Below are 16,891 nucleotides of genomic sequence, written 5' to 3'. Positions count from 1 at the left end.
GGCACCCGGTCCTGCAGCGACCGAGGCTTTCTCCCGTCCTGAAGAACCCCGTCCTGGACCCCCCGGGGGTGGAGATTCCTCCCGTTCCCTCCTCCTGCTACCTCGGGTCGGAGAAAAGACGTGGAATTAGGTTGGAGTGAATATTCCGCGTGCTCTGTAATTACGCACACACTGAAATCGTCACCGTTGACTTAAGTTACTTGGCGCTGGGAGGGCTGGGGCCCTGCGTAGTGATTAAACGTAGCCTTTATTTGCCTAAACAATAAATGTAGAGATTGGCAACGTTCACTAGATCACAGTAACGGGGTTGACGATCGAGGGGCAATGCGTCCCAGATGTGAAGGAGCCTGTGGAAGGCGTGGAGCCCGTCGTCTGCGGGCGGCGCAGTCCTCGCCGGGGGCGCTGCGGGGCTGCAGCCCGAGGGCCGGGCGCCGCGGAGCGCGGGCAGGGCCGGCCGAGGCCCGCAGCGTCCAGGCCACCCGCCCGGGGGGCGCGCCCCCTCGGCGCCCCCGGGGAGGCAGCGGTAGTTCTGAGCCCGCCTCCCCGCGGCGAAGTCACCTGCGTCGAGGCCGCCTCCCTCGCTGATGCCTGGCTGGGAAGGAGAGTGGACGGCGCCGGCATGGGCCTGGGTGAGTGTCGCTGGGTCCGCAGGGTACCTCGGCTGTGGCCGCGGTGGAGGCGGCAGGGGGGCTCCCTCCCTAAAGCTTGGGAAGCCTCCTGCTACCCCCAGGTGTACCGGCCCCTCAGGACTCCCGGGAGAGTCCGCAGGGAAGGTGTCCACTTGCACCCCGGGAGGGGGCCGCCGTTGGGGGGGGGCCGGCCGGGCCTGGGCTCGGCAGTGGCCGGCACCTTGGCCCAGCGCAGGCCTTTCCCCAGGAATCCCAAGGGATTCCCCTCGAGGGTCATCTTGTAAGCTTCTTTCTCGGCCTCTGGCTGAGCTTAGGGCCCTGAGAAGAGCTCCTACTAGGAGAGGATGGAAGGGAACTCAGAGAACTCCGCAGAGTGGAATCTATGGCGTTAGGCGCGGCCGAGAGCAGTTGGGTGTGTGAGACAGAAATCCTGATCCATCTAGAAGGGTTTCCAAATGAGCGCCCATGGAGGGCCGGCTGCGAGAGACACACGCAGGAGGTTCTCTGTCCGCCCCCCCCCTTCTCTCCGTGCCCCATCGTCAACCCGGAATGCATCCCAGTCCACATTTAGACACAAACAAAAGAATTTGTCCCAAACACCATGAACAAGCCAGAACGAAGCCTTTTCCCGCCAAACTAAGATGGGGAAGTGAACAGCGCCTGCCCAGGCTACCGGGCGCGAAAGCCCAGGAGCGGAGCCGGCTGGAGGAGGGTGGCCGGAGGAGACGGAGAGGAAGGTTGGGAATGGGAAGAGGAAGAAGGAAGAGGGACCAGCAGGGCGGAGCTGGACGCGAGGGGGTCGGGTGTAATCACCCCCTCTCTGCTCAGGGTCTTTTCTCTCCCTGGCTCCCTCCCCCATTTCAGAGCTGAAAAAGGCCCCGGGGAGAAGGTTAGACAAAGGGAATCCTCTTTTGGGACGGGTGAAGTGCGTCTGCCCTCTCCTTTGCAGGCTCTGGAAAAACTGGCAGGAATTTCCTTGTCGTGAGAAGATCCGCGGGTGCAGCGGAGAAGACAACTACAAACAGACTTTGGGGCGGAATGGAGGGGGGCCAGCTTTGGTTGCTTCAGCGCTGTTGTAATTTTGTCCTGGCCAGATAGAGAGCCCTGGCGAGGACTCCGTTCCGCGGAGTCTCCTCCCCCCCACCCCACCCCCCCACGTCGTCTCACTCTCGGAGCCTGGTCGCGGCTCCTCCCCGAGTCTCGCCAGGAACTTCAAGGACTAATGGTTCTGTGTTCTGCAGTAATTAGGCGGCCACGCAGCTCTCCAACACTGCGTTGAACAAATACGTAGGACGCGCTCCCGGTCTCCCGGGACAGACCCGAGGAAGGGAGGCAGCTGGGACCTCTGCTGGCGGAGTCCTCCGCTCCGGGAGCGGCGTCTCTGTGACCCTCGGTGGCTCTGCTGGGCCTTGGCCCTTCCGGGCTTTTCTTTAGAAAGAAGAAAAAGGGGCAAAGAATATGCATCTCGCCACCCACCGCACAAGCCGGGGAACCTGTGTCTTTGCTTGAAAAGTTTTCTAAATAAATCACTCTGCTGGTTCTAAGCTGTGATGAACAGAGCTGGGCCCCGCTCTTCTCCACAACAGTGCCCCGGATATAAAGGATGTGGAGGCATCCTCCCCCACCTCTTTCTTCCCTCCTCATATAAATCAGCCATATAAATCATTCGCATTGTTTAAGGTACATTGATCAATCTAATGGCTTGTAATAGGCTCCTAATTGCCACTCGCAGAAGCCTGCAGGCTCATGTTAGAAGAGGGAAGGTTCTCGATGCATGACAAGTCCACGTTAAACTCCAGACTGGGCCCAGGGAGAGCGTCAGGATGGCCCAGTCACTCCAGTCTCAGTGCCCCAGAGAGGAAGGAATAGCAACCTTACTGGGCTATTTGCTACTTTTTAAATCAAATTTCATTTCCAAATCAATAATCCACTTATGAGCAAACCCTGAGCTGCAATTTATTGGTTATTGTGGACTGGAGATCATTTTGTTAATATCAGACAAGAAACCTTCCTTACTTGCAGCCTCTATTTTTTAAAAATTTACCATAAAAACGTCCTTAGCCACAAACCAGTATGTTTTCTTCACTTGTTTCTCACAGTGATAATAGGAAATAACAGAGGGGATGGAGATGCGTTAAAAGAAGGAAAAGCCAAACTTTCTCTAGGAGAAAGGACTGCTGCAGAAAGTTTACCACCTCACAGTTGTGGTGCCTTCTACAAGCCCTGGATGAAGGAGCAATGAGCTGGAAGTTGGAACCCTCTTCTAAGTGGGGAAACTAGTGCAGTGGCTGACAGAATATGATTAGTGATATGAGTCCAGGATTTATGTGAAAAGTCCTTTAATGTCTCTAAGAATGGTTCCATTAAAGTCGGTTGAGACAACAAATGTGCTTAATGTTGGTAGAGTTGCTCTAAAAAAGGAAAAAGCCAACACTAAAAGCCACATTCTGCTTAGGTCTAGGAGCCATCATGGTGGTTGGTGAGGGAGGGGAGCAGGGAGGTACAGCCCTAAGCTCAATAGGCCTCCATAGATTCCTAGTAACGCAGTAAACAAATCTATGATGCTTGTTGAATAATCTTCCAATAATTGCAGTCATTAAAATCATCACACAGTCTACAGTCACCTTCCTTCCTTTGACACACCAGTCTTTTCTTTAATTGTTATTGCATTTTTGGCTTAGATAAACAGATCAAGGCAAGCTTAAAATATATGGCCCAGATACATCTAGCAGCAGAAAATTATTTGTGTAGCAAATGTTTGGAATGTACTTAACAGACTAGAGATTTTCAGTCTCTCCAGCTGACCTTACAGAGGCAAAAGAGTTGTATCTCCTACCACCTCTAAATAGTGGTGACACCTCTGGGATAAGAAGAAAAAAAGATGAAAGTCCCATTAGCCTATTGATTCTTCCTGGCCCTTTTATTTGCAAGGGTTGGGTTGGAAAGAGGGAGGGCATTATAGCACAAATATTAAATGAAAGCTCGACAGAAATTGTGGGAGAGTTCCTCAATTTTCAATTAATTTGCTTGATCCATCTGATCTCGATGCGGGTGCTTTTTAAGATATAAATATATGCTAACCATAAAAGATCCCCTTCTAATCAAAGGCTGCATTTCATTTTCACTCACACTGACAAACTCCAACTGCGGAAAGGATTCACCCGACTCAACAGGCGCTAAGGGGGCTGTACAGGGCTTCCTCTGCCCTTGTTCATGACGGGAGAAAACGGTGCACGAGGGCAGCTTTTTTTTTTTTTTTTACTCAAGTTATTAATATATCTTCCCAACTTCCACACCGTGCTGACCTGATAATCACTGCTCTAGTGTAGATCATGCAAATGAAAAAAGCATAATTAATTGCACAAATAATTAAAAGACGGAGCTCCGTGGCTTAGCAAATAAAAAATAAATAAATGCATAAAGGCAGGTGGGAAGGCAGGTCAGATAAATGCTTCGGTTCCTCTCCTTCTCACTCCCATTGCCACTCCGAATCGTGGTTCTGGTGACCCATCTTTCCACCGCAGCCAGCCCCCGCCGGGATGAGAACCTCGGTTCCTTCTCTTTCAACGCCTCCCCTCCCGCCCACATCCTCAAGTCTGCCCAACTCCACCTCACTTGACCCCAAGGCTGTACATCCGTCGCCTAAACTCCGCTTTGGTCAGAGCTCCCGGGAGACTGGGCAGCCACCTACAATACCGAGTTCAGAGATAACTGGTCTCCCGGTCGCCACCCTGCTTCTTGCATTTTATCGGTGGCTCAGGAGCTCAAACGCGTCCTTCCGATCAGCGCTAAAGACGGAATTGTTTCCCAGGCTTTGCCTTCTAAACACAGCAACGTGAGCAGTTGCCCAGATCAAAGCTTTCAGGAGAGGCGAGATGGGAGAAACAATATTTGTTCAAAGGAAGTAAACTCTTCCCTTTAATTACCCTATTCTTCTTTATTAGGATTCGCGCTGATTTTTTTTGCAAAAAAAATTATGTTGATTTAACCATAGCGTATTTACGATGTAAATATATTCCAAGATGAAAACGTCACGGATCAATTGTAAAGGACCCGGATACATAATTTTAAAAAATCAGTTTCAGTGTATATGAGGTTCTCACCCCACTTTCTCTGCTCAGTCAGATTTGTTTATGCAGAATCGACATTTAATAGTGCTAATTGCACTCCAGTTAAATTGCCCTGATTGCAGAAAGGGAAGCAATTTTCGTGCTCTCTGTCTGGGTTTGGAAGAAATTGTTTTATATTCACCTCTTTATAAAGAAGTGGAGATAAGGCACCGGGGCCTTTGCACAAATTGCACTTAGGGCTGACTGGCAGCATTCAGGCGCTAGAATAGAGCATTATTTGGCCGTTTTGAATAATGTAAAGCGTTTGCTGAAAGCTATTCTCCTGAAAATTGCTTTAACTTTTAAAAGGGTGATGATTCACTCCAAACCAGGCCTTTGTTACATTGTCATTATTTCCCCAAATGTTTTAACAGTCAGCTCAACACTCTAGCATAACACATTGATCTTTGTTTAAAAACTAGATTTTTTTAGCGGATGAAAAAAAATCTGTCAGAAGAGGGGGGGGGGACTGGACTTCCTCCGAAAAGATTTCCACGGGGCCCCACCTTAAAGTTGAACAGGCCCGGGTGTTGCCTGAGTTCGTTTGGATTATTTCCTTAACTTTTATTGTGATGCGGACGCGCGTGTCTAAAGGAATATCTGAGTGCCCACATGGAGAGTCTGACAGCTGGAACTACCAGGCAAACGGTTGGAGGGGGAGGGGAGAGGAGGAGGAGGAGGAGGAGGAGGAGGAGGAGGAGGAGGAGGAGGAGGAGGAGGAGGGCTGGGTGCTAGGAACCCGAGGTGCCCGGCAGAGCAGTTTTAAATGGTTGGCTTGGAAATGTCACTAGTGCTAAGTGGCTTTGGGGAGTGTCTTATTTATTACTTTGTCAGGTTTCCTTAAGCAGAGGGTGTTTGGGGTGGGGGAGGGGAGGAGAACGGGGGATGGCTGCGCGTTTCTCCTCCCCGGGCCGCTCCGGGTGAGTCGGAAACGCCTCGCTGCCACTTAACAATCCCTCTATTAGTAAATCGACTTGAAGACTACAGGAAGCCGAGGACCAGTCCCCCCTTCCAGGGCAGAAGTCACCTGTTGGGAATGGCTCCCGGGTGCCCCTGCCGGGCTTTCCACACTTTCCTAGGGGTCTTATTTCCCTTCAACCTTCCACTCTGCGTCCCCTAGGGGCTTTTCAGCCACCCCCTCTGGTCCCACCACAGTCTCCCTGGGCGCAGCGCTTCATTATAGCTTCAGGAGCCTTCTGGCTCTCCTTTCTCCTTCTCTGTCATAATTTCCTCAGTGTTTTCTCCACTTTAAAGCGTTAAAAGAAGAGTATTTAAGTAAAAGGGTTCTAACGAAAAGAAAAAAAATAGCGACCCTAATGCCCCCCCCCCTGCGCGCCCACTAAGTGAGCCAGGGTGCACACAAACTCCATCTTAGGGCCGAGAGAAGCCTTACGGTAGACAGTACTTTTGGCCAAGAGATCTTGCAAAAAAGGAGAGAAAATACTGGGAGCAGAGTTCCATGAAATCCTCACTTGCTCCCCCCTCTGCGACAACTTGTCTTTTGCATCCGAGCATTTGGGGTTGCTGGTTTTTTTTTTTTTTTTTTTTTTAGCAGGATGTGGGTTTGGAGGGGAATGTGCTACATTAAAACCAGTACCCAGGTCGGTCAGAGGGCGCTGGTATTTCTAGTTCAAAAGCAGCCTCTGGCTACGCTGGAGAAAAAAGAGAAAGTGGGTCCCAGAAAGAAGGGAAACAGCTCAGCGTTTGCTGAGGGACTCGAGCACGCTCTCTTGTGTAAGGACCAAGGTCTGAACGTGAAGGCGCCCACGTGTGGCCTGGTCCTCCGCACTGGCGGAGGCGGGAGTCGGGGAGACACTCCTGGGCAAGTCCATTCAACCCGGGCGCAGAGGATGCGCCTACCTCCAACACCGCGCCCAGGCCCTGCGGACCAGCCTCTAGGCCCTGGCGGCCTGGAGCGAGGATGGGTTGGTGCTGGCGCGAGAAAACTACACCAGGCTGAAACGCGACATGCAAATCTTCGCCGGGTTAAACAAACAGCCGAGCAAACTGCAGTTTCAGCGGGGGTGGCGGTGGGGGCGGACGCCGCTCGCGCGGGTCTCTGTTTCCAAAGTTGTTGCAATGTGAAAATAAGCAGGTTCGTGCAGCGTGTTGTATGGGCTGATGCTTCCCACCCCCACGCCAGCCCCCAGCAAAACCTGGCAGATAATCAGCACGTCCCACTGTTTAGTCATATTTGACAACTGGGTTAACTCGGTATCTAGGCGCTGGCGAAACCGTACAAAGGGTGCCCTCAATTACCACCAAAAGCTTCTGGCATGAGTGGCACTTGTATTACCCCCCGGGTCAGAGGCCAGAAAGACAATTAGGAAGTCACTGAGACTACTGGAGGGAAATGGTGGATGCAGCAGTCTCCAGGCCCTCCCAACAAGTCTGTGGGTGTAGACCTGTGAGGAAAGGCCTGCTTCGCTCCTTTTCGGAGGAGCTGTCCCTTTGCGCCCCCTCCTCAATGTGACCGAGAGTAAAACTGAATCCAGCGGAAGCGAGGAACGGGGTAGAAGACCAACGACAATGATAACAATCGCCAGCGAGAATGATGGATAGAAGGCGAAGTTGTGCTCCACAGGCAGGAGCCTGGACACACGAAGTGAGTGTTGACATTTCCGTCGTCTCCACTTGAGTCCTCTGCCTCGGCGCCCCCTCCTCTACAGCCTACTTTCCCACAAGTGAGGAGTGGAGGGCTGTCAGCCCTAACTTGCAACATCTTGAGGGGGGCTGGGGGTGGGGGGACTTGCGGCTCGTCTCAGCGGTACTTAAACCTGGCTTGGTGCGTGAGTGTGTGTAAATTTTTAATTGCACTGTAATTTCTTCTGTCCCCAGCCCGAGCCCTCTCCCCCCCCCACCCCCGCCCTCGCCCGCAGACTTGACTGGCACGCGCCGGGAGCCCGGGCTCGGGTCCCTCGGCGCGTCTGATTGGCTGCGTGGCAGCTCCCGTCTGCTCTGCCTGCGCCCTCATTGGGTGAGAGGCGCAGCCAGCGGCACTTCAAAGCGGGTGCTCCTCTCACTTAGGCTGAGTTTAGCTGGCGGGAGCCCGGAGTCCGCTCGGCGCGAGCGCGGGGACGCGGGAGCCGCGCGGGACCCGAGCGGTGTTTCGGAGCAGCCGCCAGGCTCAGTCCCACTCCCGGCCCCGCGGCGCAGCCCAGAGACCTGCTATGGCCACGTCTATACTCGGGGTAAGTCTCAAGCGCCAGCAAGGCTTTTGCTTGTTTGAACTGGAGTAGTTTTTCGTTGTGGTTTCTCCGGGTCTGCGGCTCCCAAGAAACTGTTGCTGCTGGGGACTGCAGCTTCAGCTTCTTTAAGCACTTTCCACATTTCCGGTACTAAGTCTTTCCAAGTTATTGGAACCCAGGAGATGGCTTTGCAAGAGAAAGGATTTCTTAAGCAAGTTCCTTTTTATTTGGTCTTAAGGAAAAGCTCAAGGTTTCTTTTCTTCCGCCCATGATTGATGCCCCATCCCCCCTTGCTTTGGGGATTGTTGCCATTACGCGACAGTGGTGTTTCCAGAAAACAGTCTTAATGGTTTTGCAGTCCATGTACTCATCGTTAATAAACATTTACGTTTCCGCGTCTCCCCAGTTCGCCCGTCACTTTGAAACCCGTAGCTGGGCCGCTTATTTTAGGATTATTGTTTTTGTGGCGTGTGTGTGTGTGCGCGCGCGTGTGTGTGTGCGTGTGTGTGTGTGTAACCAGTGTTTTCTATTAAAAAAGAAATAGTCAAGTCGTAGCCAGCCTTGGGAGGAGTGCTTCAAGTCTCGTCGGTCCCCGGGCCGCGGAGCCGGCCACCTCCGCCCTCACCGGGCGCTTGTTGTCTGCGCTTACCTTCACGCTTCACCCGGAGGGGCGACCTGGGGGCTTCTGCGGGAGGAGCGGGCGACAGCCCGAGTGTGGTTCTCGGCGGGGCTTGCGGCGACCGAGGTGTAGGAGATCGAGGCATCTTTTTGCTTTGTAGCCTCACCGGAGAACAACTTTCCAGCGCTCGGACCTTCGCCCCCGGGATCGCCTCTGCCCGGGGCCGGCGCGCGCATCCTCCGAGGGCGCGTGGGGAGGAGGCGCGAGCCGGGGAGCCGCGGCCCCCCGGGACCGGCCGCGGGGGACCAGGCTGCTCACGGGTGCACTTTGTGTCTCCCCCCACTTCCTCCTGCCCTCCTCCCCCTTGCTCCCTCCCTCATCCCACCCATTCTAGGAAGAGCCGCGCTTCGGAACGACCCCGTTGGCCATGCTGGCGGCGACCTGCAACAAGATCGGCAACACGAGCCCGCTGACGACGCTGCCCGAGTCGAGCGCCTTCGCCAAAGGCGGCTTCCACCCCTGGAAGCGCTCTTCGTCCAGCTGCAACCTCGGCTCCAGCCTCTCGGGCTTCGCGGTGGCCACCGGCGGCCGCGGCTCGGGCGGCCTGGCGGGCGGCTCGAGCGCCGCCAACAGCGCCTTCTGCCTGGCCTCCACGTCGCCCACGTCGTCCGCCTTCAGCAGCGACTACGGCAGCCTCTTCTCCAACTCGGCGGCGGCGGCGGCGGCGGCGGCCGGGGTGTCCCCGCAGGAGGCGGGCGGCCAGTCGGCCTTCATCTCCAAGGTGCACACGACGGCGGCGGACGGCCTGTACCCGCGCGTGGGCATGGCGCACCCGTACGAGTCGTGGTACAAGTCGGGCTTCCACTCCACGCTGGCAGCGGGCGAGGTGACCAACGGCGCCACGTCGTCGTGGTGGGACGTGCACAGCAGCCCGGGCTCGTGGCTGGAGGTGCAGAACCCCGCTGGGGGGCTCCAGAGCTCGCTGCACTCGGGCGCCCCCCAGGCCTCGCTGCACTCGCAGCTGGGCACCTACAACCCCGACTTCAGCTCGCTCACGCACTCGGCCTTCAGCTCCACGGGCCTCGGCTCCTCGGCCGCCGCCGCCTCGCACCTGCTCTCCACCAGCCAGCACCTGCTGGCGCAGGACGGCTTCAAGCCGGTGCTGCCCTCCTATTCGGACTCCAGCGCCGCGGTGGCCGCCGCCGCCGCCAGCGCCATGATCTCGGGCGCCGCGGCCGCCGCGGCCGGGGGGAGCTCGGCGCGCTCCGCCCGCCGCTACTCGGGCCGGGCCACCTGCGACTGCCCCAACTGCCAGGAGGCCGAGCGGCTGGGCCCCGCCGGGGCGAGCCTGCGGCGCAAGGGCCTGCACAGCTGCCACATCCCGGGCTGCGGCAAGGTGTACGGCAAGACGTCGCACCTGAAGGCGCACCTGCGCTGGCACACGGGCGAGCGGCCCTTCGTGTGCAACTGGCTCTTCTGCGGCAAGCGCTTCACGCGCTCGGACGAGCTGCAGCGGCACCTGCGGACTCACACGGGCGAGAAGCGCTTCGCCTGCCCCGTGTGCAACAAGCGCTTCATGCGCAGCGACCACCTCAGCAAGCACATTAAGACGCACAACGGGGGCGGCGGGGGCAAAAAGGGCAGCGACAGTGACACGGACGCCAGCAACCTGGAGACGCCCCGCTCCGAGTCCCCCGACCTCATCCTGCACGACTCCGGCGTCAGCGCCGCCCGGGCGGCGGCGGCGGCGGCGGCGGCTGCAGCGGCGGCGGCGGCGGCGGCCTCTGCGGGAGGCAAGGAGGGCGCGGCCGGCCCCAACGACTCCTAAGGCTGGACGCGCGGCGAGCGAGCGAGCCGGCGAGACACCGAGAGCGAGTGAGAGGTTCGGAGGGCGAGCGAGCGAGCGAGCGAGCGGGGCCAGGGAGGCCGGGAGCCGCGGCGACCCCCGGGAGCCCTGGCTGCGCGCACGGTGGAGCCGAGCCGCCGCGCCGGGAGCTCCCCTCCGCGTCCGCACCCAGACGAGCATCGAGCGCGCCGTCCGGACACAACAGCGAGCCACCCTCCAACACAGACATCTTTTGAAACTGCAAACGCAGACATAACATGCACCGGAGACCCACAACTGCGAATATGCGCACTCGCGCGCGCGCACTCGAGCGCACACACACACGCGCACACACACGCACACGCACACACCACTCGCACAAACTTCTCGAGCAAAGAGCAATACACAGAAACATTCCTTCCTTCCCCTCTGTCCACTTCCCTCCGCTACCTTTCTCTGTCCTTTTCTCAAAAAACTAGCCACCACCCAGCAAAGGACTGTCAGAACATTTGAAAACAAATGGACCTATTAAAACAGACCCTTTGTGTGGATTATATTATATATAAAATGCTCCAAGTCCTGCTTGATATCTACTTACAATGAGACTCTTTTTTTTCCTAAAAAGGAAGCATCAAAAAAGGCTTAAGGTGAGATATTAAACTGGAAGACTAGAGACAGTTTCTCTGTATTTCATAACATCTGTATAAATAGGGTTCAAAAGATTGTGTTCTCTTATTTTCTTGTAAATGTTCATTCGAATAGAGTTTTTTTGGTGAATTCCTGAAATTCAGGGAGTTTTTTTTTATTTTTTTCTGATGCACTTTGTGAAAGTCAGTATATATGTAAAAGATATTTAAAATGTTGAGTTATCATTTCACTCAAACACGTAAGTTAAGGTCATCTAAAAAATTAAATGCGTTTATCTGTATGAAGAAAATCTTGACATATTTTCATTTTGGTATTATTAAAGGACTCTGAACAATACAATTCCCTTTTTTTTTTTTTTAAATCCTGTTTTCCCCTCAACAACCTTTATGTGGGTCAACTTTTTTTTTTGTTGGGAAACAATCCCATGAATGTTAGGTGTAGGTAATGTCAAGTTTATGTGGGCTATAAAGCCATAAGACGTATGCATTTTCGAGAAGTCAAAATTATTTATTTGTATTTCAACAGCATAGATTAAATTGGGTTATAAGAATGTGTAGTTGTATTACTTAATGTGAAAAAGGTGACATTTTAAATCTCTGGATCACCTGAAAAAAAAAAAGCAAAGATCCTTGGCAGCTTTAACCCAAGCGATGTTTAACTTTCCAGAGGGGTCAGAGAAAACTCCGGTGGGTTTGTTTTTAAAAAGTGATTTTAAAACAATCTGTTAAGGGAAAAAGCTTTCTAGAGAGAAGTATTTTAGCTCCCAAGGCCCTCTAGGTTGGGAGGCATCTCAGGGGAATAAATCGCTAGAGTCAATACCCCGGAAAAGACATTTCATGCCTAAATGAAAATCTTGTTAAATGTTATTAATTTTGACTTAGAGCACACAGCAGCCCCCAGTGCCTTGTATTCCCTTATTAGGGATTCATGTCTTATCAAATATCTAATTAATCTCCTAGACATCATTTGTTCTGGCCAACTTTATCTCAGCTGGTCCACGGGGAAAACTCCAAATATTCTCTGTGACAAAGCTCCCTTGAAGATCTTTTTAATTGTCTAAATTAACTGCACCAAATTTGCATGTCAAACAGTAAAGGGCAACCTGAGATAAAATGTAAACGTTTTAAAAGCCCCAAACTAAGCACTTGATTTGATAACTAGGCTTTTTAATGTTATGGAAGACAACTGCTCCTTTCCTTTTCAAAGACGGCTGATCTATGCAAATAGTGAATTGGAAATGCCTGGGTCCCCGCGCCGTCAAATGGCCCTCGCAGGTTATTTGAATATCAGTGGCGCTGCTTCTGAAAAGGTTCAAGGATGCTCTCTGACTGACTTCTTTGTGATTACTCAGTGCGGCGTCTTATTCTAAAGAAAAAAACTCAGGAATAATTAAAGGCTGGGATCAGGCCTGGGAACACATTTGGGACAGGAATCTCATTTAGACAGTCTCTTTCAAAATAAGGCACAGTTAAATTGACCAGAAGGCAATTATTGAAATGAAAATTATTTTCACTCTCTTTGTCTTCTGACCACCAACTTAACAGCCCCGGTTTAAAAGAGGGAGAAGGGAGGGAGAGACGAAAAGAGAATTGGTAAATGAGACAATTTCACAATTCGAAAAAAAAAATGTTAATTTGGAAAATAAAGTACATATTTACGGAATAAAAATATTTCTTAAAGCCTTCCTAATACAATAGGAAATACAAGCGGAGTCAGAGCCAACAGGATTTTTTTTTTCTTTTTTGATTACTGTCCTTGGAAATTTGAATGAAGGTTTTGATTCTTAGAAAAAAAATAAATTGTTATGAACAGTCAACAAAAACTCTGCTCTGAAAAGCCTAGTAGCAAAGTAGCCAGGAAACCGAACGAAGGTCCCCAGCGGGGCGTTTGCAGCGCGAGCTTCTGCGGCTTCTCCCCGCTGCCTCTCCGCCCGCCGCCTGCACCCGGGCCGCCCTCGCTGCTCGGGGGAGTTTTTCTTCACTTCGGCCGCTTTCTTCCCGGCCCGGACCGTTCCTAACCCGGGCTCCCCCGCCCCCACGCGCCTGGGGGCCGGGGTCGGGCGGCCGCGGGCAGCTGGCCGGCTGGCGTGGGTTTGCTGTGGGGCTCCGGGCCCGGGCGCCGCAGGCTCGGAGGTGCGGAGCGCGCTCTGGCTGCAGGCCCGGGGCGCGGAGGTGAGGGTGTGGCGAGGGTCCTGAGGAATGAGGGCGCCCGGGAGTCGGACCCGGGGCCCAGGCAGCTTTGTTTCTGGTTGATAATAAAGGCAGATCAAAGGGCCCGGCCGTGCAGGTCCCGCTGGCCGCACAGCTCCCTCCGCAGGCCAGTGATCAAGGCCTCTGCCCGGCGGGTCAGCCGACGTCCATCACCGCGGCTCCGGGGAACTGCGGGCGGCGACCCAGGCCCGAGCATCCAGCGGGATGACCCGAGCGCGGGACCTGAGCCCGGGAGAGCGGGGCGCCAGTCCCTGGCCGAAGCCAAGCCGGGTTCACAGATCCCGGCCCCGCTCCTCGTACCCCCCCGCCCCCGCCCTGGGCGCCCGGGGGCCGCGGGACCTTGACCCCAGCGGGGGGTGACCAGCTGGGGCCGCTCAAATTGGAGAAGGCGTGCGAGGGAGGCGAGAGCGCGCAGGTGAGGACGCGTCAGGTCCCCAGCTGAGATGGGGCCGGGTCTCCCCAGGGCCACCTCGGGGCCCCGGCGGCCAGGGCCTCTCTGGCTCTGGGGCCCAAAGGAGGCTGCAGCTGCGGCCTGGGACCCGGCGCGGAGGAGGGCTGAGGCCCGGGCGGGCGCTGTGCGGCGGGGGACTGCAGCTCCCTCGCCCGGGTCCCGTCCCAGTCTGGGTGTCGGGAAATGCGATTTCGTTTCAGCGGGTTTCTTGGGGTTTCCTGGCCCGCAGCTTCCTGAGCCACAGATGAACGCAGACCAAGTTTTTCTCTGCGTGTGTTTCCCCATTCCCAATCTGCACCCTCCCCCGAGTTTTCCTTTCCTGACGCAGCTTTCCCTTCTTGGAGTGAATGGGATCCTACCTGAAGAGGAAAGAGGAAAAGAAAGATTTCTCTTTCCTCGAGGAGAGAAAACATTACTTGGACGAGATTAGATTGTGCACCTGAACCGCGTGTCTGGACATTCCGTCAGATCGTTCCAAGTCGTGTAAAATTGAATTTCTTTTTATTCAGATGGAAACTTTATTTATTTTAACTCTAATCTTATTTGCATCTATTATCTGTATTCACCAAGGCTCTCTTCCACTACAAAAATGCAGATGAAGTAAATCTCACATAAATCCCGCCCATTTGGGTAATTGGTATACTAAGTGTTTATTTTAAGTGAGAATAATTTAGCTACAAATTTTCTTAAGGAATAACATTCTTAACACATTAAAAAAACTGAAAACTCTGATTTGCTTTTATGTTTGACAGTAGCTCTTGATTCCCCTAAGAGGAGCGTGGCGAGCGTGGCTCCCTGGCGCCATCTAGAGCTCCGACGCGGGAGGGCCGCGCTGTCTGCCCGGTGCTCGGCTTTCTGCGCGCAGAGACTGACTTGCCGAGAGCTGCAGCAACTAGCGAAGCCGGCGAAGCAAAGCGAGGTCTTGGTGCCTGAGAAGGAGCCTAGAAATTGGGGAGCTCTCCCTAGCAGTGGCTCCCAGGGGAGGGGGTCGTTTTTGGAACGTGGTAACTGAAAAATCCCAGCAAAACAAAATAACGCTCCGCTTGGCTTTGGTCTTAGCACTGTCGCGTTTAACATATTTTTCAAGGCAGCTTGAAACTCTGGGTTTTCCAACTCAGAGATGAGAAAGCTGAGCGCTCGGCGGCGGCGCCGCGGACCCCGGCCGGGGAACCCTGCGGTGGGCGTCCGCTCGGCTCGACGGCCCCACCTGGAGGACTCCGGCCCCGGGGCCCGCGTGGACCATACGGGATGCGCCTGAACCAAGCCGACTAAACCTGGCCGCCCAGCCGTCCACGGGCCGCCCTGCAGGGGAAGGGAAGCCAGGGACCCTCGGCTCCGGCCACCGGGCCCGGGGGTGCCGCAGCTGCCTCCGGCGTCGCCGCGGTCCTCGGGGCGGCCGCCTGCTCCGGAGGGGCCGCGGGGGCACCGGCACGGGCGGGGCCCCGGGGGCGCGAGGATGCCCCAAGCCTTCGCCCCGGGCCTTCTCCAAGGGTGCGAACACCCTGCCCGGCGGCGACCGACCCCTTTTGTTCTCGCCCTTCCTCTTTGAAACCCAAATCTAAAATCAGATAACAGTTGGGGGCGTTGGCCAATTTTCTCCCCTCAGTGCATCGCCCTCCCCCCACCGCCCCTTTCCCTCCCCTTCCCAGTCCACCCCCACCCCCATCCCCAGTCCTCAGGCGTCGTGCAGAGTCGGCCTCCCCTCCCCCCGCGCGTTTATTGTATTTTAATTTTAAAAGCGACACCTTCCAACCCCGCGCCCACGGCGGCGGAGGCGCCGTCACCCGCGCAGCGAGAGCCGGGCCGAGGCGTCGGGGCTCCCGGCGCCCAGAACTCAGGCCCGGAGCACGCCGCGCGCCTGCGGGAGCTCGCCGCCACCTTTGCAGCGGGTGCTCGGCTGGGTTTGTATTTGCTGTTTTAATACAAACCTCGCCGCACTGCCTATTTCAAAGATGTGCTAATTACTACTTGGATAGCAGGGCGCAAAGTCCTTGTCCATTTCCCAGTACAAAGTAGGATGCTAGAAAATTTGAAATTGCCTTTCAGCCTAAAGCTGCCTTACCTGAATGTCATAATTACAGTAATTATGTACATCCAAATTACATGCTAATTAAATTAGAATCAAATCGTTCCAAATCGAAATCAAATGAGGTAGTGAAGAATTAATCAATGACAACATAAACAGAGAGTTTCCTTCAGAGATATTTATTGTAACGATCCAAGGAGGAATTTGATCTGAAAAAGTCACCTGTTTATTTACTTTCAAATTAGTAATCAGTTATTATCCCTTCTCCATAATTTTAACCGTTCAGTGTTATTTACCCCCACCCTTTCCAGACGCTGGAGTTTATAGAAATATGTATGAGGTAAATACAGACATGCCTCCCCATATATTATTGATATAAATATATACGATGTGCTCGCTACTCCAGTTAAGGAAGTTTCATAATGTCCGTGGGGACGCACCTCTCCAGGGCTGGTTCTGGGGACCCGGGAAAGCTGAGCACCTCAGAGTTTCCCCGTCTTCTCAAGACCCTCGCACTCTCTTCCTTTGGAAACTTGTACTAGGTATTTTTGCATTTTTTGCAGCTATCTTACCATTTCGGGGTAGTTCATTCACAAAGTGGCCGGGGCGTCTCCCCCAGCCCATTCTGCTTGCAGACGTTTATGGAGAGGCTAGTCGCGGCTTCGGAAAGCGCCCCGGTCACCTGTGGAGCCCGAGCGACTCGAGCCTGGCTCAGCCCCGACCCCGCGGCGAGCCGGGCGCCGGGCGGCAGGGAGGGCTGGGCGCGGCCTCCCGGAGTGCCCGGGGATTCCTTCGGGCTGAACTTGGACGTGCGGCGGGGGCCAGGGCCGAGGGGCTGGAGGAGCAGCCGAGCCACCCGGGCCTGCCCCGTCCACCTGGCGGGCGGGGGCCCGCAGGCCGCTGGCACAGGGCGCGTCCCCCGGGAAGGGCGTGCGCACCGCATTCCCATCCCCTCCCCTCGAGCATGGCGAGCGCTCAAAAGGTGGCCTGATGCCCGTGCCGAAGGCAAACGCCGGGGTGTGGTCGACCGCCCCTGGGAGGGGAAGGGGCCACCTGGGCCCGGGGCTCGCGCTCACACCACCCCAGCCGCGGGCCCGCTCCCTTTGGGTTCGGGGGAGGCGTTTGGGAGCCCGGCTGGGGTCGGCACGCGAGCCTCCGACCTCTCCTGCCCACGCCCCCCGGCAGC

At 55.0% G+C, this 16,891-nt stretch overlaps 1 protein-coding gene across 1 annotated transcript; it reads left to right on the top strand.

The window, feature by feature from the left end:
* Positions 1-7,908: 7,908 nt before the first annotated feature.
* On the top strand, positions 7,909-10,373 carry SP9 (Sp9 transcription factor; the record flags this gene model as incomplete). The annotated part of the gene is made up of 2 exons (XM_080720073.1): positions 7,909-7,929; positions 8,940-10,373. 2 exons carry the CDS (start codon positions 7,909-7,911, stop codon positions 10,371-10,373), a joined length of 1,455 nt encoding a protein of 484 aa, XP_080576199.1.
* Between the last annotated feature and the right edge of the window lie 6,518 nt (positions 10,374-16,891).

Source organism: Muscardinus avellanarius (assembly GCF_963383645.1).
Source record: "Muscardinus avellanarius genome assembly, chromosome: 2".
NCBI lineage: Eukaryota > Metazoa > Chordata > Mammalia > Rodentia > Gliridae > Muscardinus > Muscardinus avellanarius.
This window is presented reverse-complemented; position numbering and strand designations above follow the sequence as displayed.